This window comes from Sinocyclocheilus grahami, unplaced genomic scaffold (assembly GCF_001515645.1).
Source record: "Sinocyclocheilus grahami isolate Dianchi unplaced genomic scaffold, SAMN03320097.WGS_v1.1 scaffold611.1, whole genome shotgun sequence".
In the NCBI taxonomy this organism is placed as follows: Eukaryota; Metazoa; Chordata; class Actinopteri; order Cypriniformes; family Cyprinidae; genus Sinocyclocheilus; species Sinocyclocheilus grahami.
In genome coordinates, this window is record NW_015505790.1 from 493,980 (window position 1) to 500,305 (window position 6,326).

The 6,326-nt window shown below is 36.6% G+C and overlaps 1 protein-coding gene across 1 annotated transcript in view; it reads left to right on the plus strand.

The window, feature by feature from the left end:
* Positions 1 to 5,941, plus strand: part of LOC107557604 (probable global transcription activator SNF2L2) — a 42,588-nt gene extending 36,647 nt beyond the window's left edge. Inside the window, exons 27-30 of the mRNA XM_016241083.1 lie at positions 228 to 354; positions 3,838 to 3,974; positions 4,380 to 4,393; positions 4,705 to 5,941. Of these exons, the coding sequence (XP_016096569.1) occupies positions 228 to 354; positions 3,838 to 3,974; positions 4,380 to 4,393; positions 4,705 to 4,756 (330 nt within the window). The 3' untranslated portion in view covers positions 4,757 to 5,941. The remainder of the gene's footprint in view (positions 1 to 227; positions 355 to 3,837; positions 3,975 to 4,379; positions 4,394 to 4,704) is intronic.
* The last annotated feature ends 385 nt before the right edge of the window (positions 5,942 to 6,326 follow it).

The window sequence follows — 6,326 nt, forward strand, 5'->3', positions numbered from 1 at the left end:
TAAACTTTTTATCCTGTCGCTTTAAACAGTTCTTAGCATCACTTTTTGTTTGAAAGGAGTGCTGCAGATAGGTTATGCTTTTGTTATTATTTTTGCTTCACCTTTCCAGGTTTTAAAAATGTTCAGAAATGTATTGACATGCAGATTACAGACTTATTTCTTAATTTGTTTCTGTATGTTTTGTTTGTTCAGGTTATTGCTTTTAAATCAGCCTTTGTTTTTTGTAGATCTATGAGGACTCCATTGTTCTCCAGTCAGTATTCAAAAGTGCAAGGCAAAAGATTGCTAGGGAGGAGAGCGACGATGACAGCAATGATGATGACGATGATGAGGAGGAGGAATCAGAGGAAGAGTGTAAGATTTTTCATTAACAAAGGAGCAATTTACTGATACTAATGAAACTAAAGTTCTAGATTCCCCTTAAATTGCTTAAGAAGTGCAGTTTTCTTTTCTTTGTTAAAGTAGGATGTTTGGGCGGGACAAATTAGGATGTTTGGGCCTAAACACTTTTTTTCAAATAGGCATAAAGCCGCATTATCTCTGAAGTCAATCATTTCCATTCAAGAGTAGTACAAGAGCTGCATGGAGTTTTAATCAGAATTTTCCAAACCTATTTGAGCTTCATGTGTGTTGAAATATTTGAACTGCATACATGACCACTAGACCAAATGTGATGAATTGTAATAAAAACTATACTATATACTATACTATATTCTAGGGGTGACCCGAATAGTCGAAGATTCGATGCTTCGATAGGAGGAGCCTGATTCGACTACCAATCTCACAGTCGAATATTCGCGGGGTGTTATGATCATGCCATTTTGGCTATATGGGGGTGCTCAAATGTTTTCACATAGAACTGCTGGTTTTCTCCCAATAAGTTAATATACGGCCTATTCTAATAATGCTGTAAGAATCTGAAAAGAAAGAAGCTTCAAATAAATATTTTAACGTGCGTGAATAAATCCAACCACCCCTATAGATTTAAGTTTCACTTTCCATAATCCCCTGACCGACTTAGAAGCATCTTGGTGGCAGGAATTTAAATCTTTAACAAGACTCAAACTGACACAGACAGAGTGAAAGACTGGATTTTTTCGATCAGGTAGGGTACAAGTGATTTCAAAACATTTCAGCTGGTTTATATATATATATCATGTATAATTTATCTCGTATAAGATGCATTTGGTTGAGTTGCGCTGCAGTAAAGCGCTTCATTGTAGTACTACGGTGATTATCTCTTCAGCGCGCAGCGCGAGCAGGACGAACAACAATGCAGAATATTAATAACTATGACTGGGACTGTCATATACATAACATTATAATGAGAACACTATTATAATAAAACGCTGTGAATTTTTAGAGTTTAGTTGCCGTGTTTCTGCACGTTGTTGCGTTAAGAACGCATCCACAGAAGGAGTTTATTCAGAGCCACGCAGACACGTTCATGTGCATTCAGGGCATTTTGTGCAAATAGCCTATAAGTCGTAATATTAACGTTATGTTGTATAAATAACGAAGCGTATTCTATATGAGATAAATGATTAGTTAAATCCCATTGATTAAAAACCTGCTGCTTCATTCTACTGGTCATCTTCAGCGCACGCAGCTCAAAACAGAAATGCAGAGCATTAATAACTACTGTCATATAACGTTATAATGAGAGCACTATTGTAAACAATGTTGTGATTTCTTAGGGTTTCGCTGACGTTTAATGTTAACTATCTTTTAATCAAAACATAAAACATTATTTACCCCTTTTGTATCTGCGAGGCGTCCGTTACACATTTTCTCTGTGTTAACGTAATTATGGCTGTCGAATGTCTGACTTGACTCTTGGTAATGTATTTTGCCCCGCCCCCAAAACATATGGTTCAACTATCAGTCGAATATCGGCAAGATTCGAAAATTCCGATTCGACTATGAAAATCCTTAGTCGGGGACATCCTACTGTACACTAAAACAATCTTTAATCTTTTTTAATCTTTAAACTTAATTTTTGTAAAATTAGTGAGTCAAAGCCGAGATGTCTGATTTTGTTGTCTTTATCAAATTAAATTTGCAAAAATGATTTTGCATGAATTCAAGTGTCTACTTTAATGTTTTAAATAACTTTTGTGAAAATAAAATGTCGAAATATGGGTGAAATAATATTCTATCATCACGAAATGTGACAATTGTATGCGAATGTCAGAAAATAGTACAAAGGCGGCTTAAGGCTTTAGTTACATCACATCTGTGATCTTGATTTCTACTTGCTAATCAATCGCAAGTGGTATTAGGGGAAGGGACATTTTCAGTTGAGAGCGTCTGACTGGATAAAAACCAGTGCAATGCAAGATGAGTCATTTGTATATTTGAGGGAAGATTAAATTTTTGTAATATATCTACTAAAAGTGAATTTTGTCATTTTTTTATCAAGTACACTGGCATATTCAGGATCTTATAGCTGATAAATTAAAAGTCACGAAACACTAAGGGCCAGATTTACTAAACATGGCAAATTAGCGTTAGAGCACAATTCCATAAAAGCGCCGGTGGGAGGGGGAAAATTCTGCGGGTGATTTACTGTCAATGCGCAAATTAACGAACACAGACAAAACATCTAATTTACATAATGACCAGCACAATCTACCAAGAGCAGTGCAAATTACCACCTGCTTTAAAGGGGTCATATGATGCGATTTCAAGTTTTCCTTTCTCTTTGGAGTGTTACAAGCTGATTGTGCATAGATAAGATTCCTGAAGTTGCAAAGTCTAAAGTCACAAACCCAAAGAGATATTCTTTATCAAAGTTAAGTGTGCGCGTGTGTGTGTGTGAAAGAGAGAGAGCGACATCGTCACATCACAGTAGAGTCAGCTGTCTTAACCGCAGCTTGTGTACTGCATCATTACTGTGTCTGTTCCCCTTTCGGGCTTGAACTGATGGTAAAACTAATGACATTACTGGCTTTACATTTATTTTGAAAGATGAAGCTCGCGATTATGGTAAGGGGCATTACATTTCCGACATGTGCTTGTGGTGTTCAGCCAATCATATGCACTGGGTCAGCTGGCAATCAGAGCAGACTGCACTTGTCGGAAGGAGGGACTATGTAGAAAACGAAGCGTTTGAGAGAGGCGGGGCATAGAGGACCTACAATAATGTACAATATTTGAAAAATAATGTGTTTTTTGAACATTAAAGCATGTCAGCATATTCTGATACACAAAATAATGATCTTAAAAAAAGCATCATATGACCCCTTTAAGACTGGCTTTTTTTGGTCAATAAATAAAGGCCCAAATACCAGTAATTTGACGAGCGCAAACATTAGTAAATCACGTTGCATGATTCATTTTAATACTCTCCTCCCATAAATTTTGTGTCTGAAAGAGAAACTCCTACAAATGCATATTAAATAAGGTCAGGCACAAAAATAACTGTGTCCACACCTTTTCAGTGCTAATTCTTCACTGCGCGTAAAATAAAATTAGTGTTAGTAAATCCTGACAGTACTATTTTAACGGCAAACGACGTTTTGCATTGGTGCAAGCTGTTAGTAAATCTGGCCCTAAGGATTTCATGAAGTCTTTAATGTTTAGTATTCAGTTTACATTTGATCAAGCAAACAAGTTAACAACAAAGTACTTTGAGAATAAGAAAGATGTGGGTGGCATTTGAAAAGATGGGCTTTTAATAGATGAGTGAAATTGAAAAAAAATATGGGTTCTCAAATTCTTATAGTGTTATCCAGTAAAAATGACCATTTCTATAAGCTAATTTGCATTTGCTTCTCTTCTTTGTTGTAGAGTTGTGTTGTTTTATATAAATGACATATATTTTTTTAATCCAAGGTAAGTCAGTGAAGGTGAAAATTAAGCTTAATAAACGGGACGAGAGATGTCAGGACAAAGGCAAGAAGAGACCAAGTCGTGGAAAGGCCAAGCCTGTGGTCAGTGACGATGACAGCGAGGAAGAACAGGAGGAGAACGTAAGTCCACCATTCCTCTCATCAATTACACCTGTCATTGATACAGTCTGTTTAGCCGGTTGACATTTAGCTTAATTAGACATCTTGTAATCAAAAACCTCAGGTGCATACATTGATATTTTGATTGAATATGCTTGAGGAGGATATTATCACAAAATAAAAAAACGGGCTTTGATTAAGCGCTTATGGGATGGCTAACCTGCAAAGAGGTTGAAAAATGTAGCCCACATACAGCCTCTAAAAACAATATAAAGAGATGCCTAGCCACATGCCCTTATCTTTAATCTTCTAAGAGGTGTTTGAGATGTTATGCAGTTCCACCGAGGGAATCGCTTATCGAAAAAAGGATTTACTGTGCCCTGAAACTTAGCTTTAATTCCTCTCTCTTTATCCCACCCGCTGCAGTTCAAGAGGAAAATGTAAGTCTGTTTCTCTCGCTTTCACATGCGCTTTCTTTGTGTTGTGTGATTGCTTCATGTCTGAACATCAATCCTCATAAAAAGTCAGTGTGAATAAGTCAGAACCGTGTGACCAAGGCCTATGAATCAGTGTTAGATTGTCTCATTATCCAGAAGTAAGGAGGCGCATTCACAGTAAGCAGCTCAGTCCACGAATAATGAGCCTCTGCGGAGCAGCGTTCAGTCAGGTGTGGCGTGGGTCGCTGGAGCTCTGCCGTGGGGCGATCTGTGGTCCGCATGTGCGTGTAATGTTGTCATGTGTTTGTTTTCAGGAGCTGTCAGAGGGGAGCCACAGCGATGATGAGTGAGGAGGAGATGAGCTGATCATAAGCATTCCCTTCACACGTTTATTTGCTTCTTTTATCGTCTTTCGTCACCCAGCTCAATTATTCTGTGCTTGAGAAAAGATTGATTATTTGTTTTGTTTTATTGTACGTTTAAACACTTTCATTCTGTTTTGGATGCAGCTGACTAAGGAGTAATCTACAGTGAGGAAGCATCTTTTTTGCACCTTTAATAGCTTACAGTTATTCTGAAATTTCCCTACATGTAGTGAGGTATTTTAGAGATGATTTCTATATGCTTGAACATAATCTACATTTATGCAATGTTTAAAAAACAATCAAAATATGTTTGATTTGCATCAAAGAACGTCATTTATAAGCTATTCAGACCTTTTTTAAAAGCTAACCTAACCCTTGGTTAAACCATTTGTTTCAAATTTACAAAGCATATCATAAAGTATTCAAGTGTTACTTCAAGTGAGGTCCTCATTACATGACTATTTTCATATATTACAGTAATGTCTATATTGTATTGCATGCAGCACAAAAGCCAGCAGAGATTATAAATGTGAGAGCGCTGATCAGCCCTGTACCGATTTAGTGGTATGTGAAATATGAATTTGACGTGCTTTGTATCATATCCATAGATGTCTTTCTTTCATTGGTTTTTATACTTCATAGTCTGACTTGCCTGCTTGTTCCAAGGACAAATGCAGATTTGTTGGTTGCAGTGTCATTTGCTTCACTTTCTTCTTCTTTTTAGTTTTTTTTAGTTTTTTATTTACAGTGGAGAAGAGCATCTCACAGTATTTCAATATTTCAACCGAGTATTGTATGTCAGACTATAAACCAGCTCAGATTGGCTACCTTTTTCATCTATGGATATTTTTCTATTTTCATTGAAAGAAAATAAAACAGTGTTATTAAGGAATGGGGTGTTTTTAAAATGACTCTTTGCTCTTATACCGTATTGGTAGAAATATGTATTACATTTAAAAAAAAATGTATGTTATTGCTTTTATATGTACTCATCAACAAACTTGCATTATTGTCAATGAGAAATCTTTTTGATATGTTCTCCTATGTGCCATCAGTCATTTCTGACATCTCTTTTATACGTGCTTGTGCTTGGTAACGCCTCTAAAGTGTCATAATCTTTATTCTCCTTGCACACTCTCTTCGTGGTTGTAGCTCATAGCCCCGAGTAAACATTGCCAATGATGAACCTTCGCTTGTTGGTCAGTTTCTCTTTTAATGTAATGTCATGCTGATTGTCCTCATGAAATAATTATGATGCACATTACATGTTAGCAATGCTCCTCTTCTAATAGCCATGTGAAATCAATCCATGTGTACCAATCATGAAGTGCTAGGAACATTTGCAATACCCCCGTTATGTTTTGGGTGTGTATGGCTTCATCTGCTTTATTAAAATAGAAGCTTAATATCCCTAATATTAGTTTGCGGTAATTACTTGTCAGGAACTGTTTACCTAAAGCCACTAAACTACAGTAATTACAGGAACAGTCCCCAAGCAAAAAGCTAAGATTAAGTACCTTGCTCAAGGGCACTTCATTTACCCACACATGCAAGCAAACCTTTAACATGTA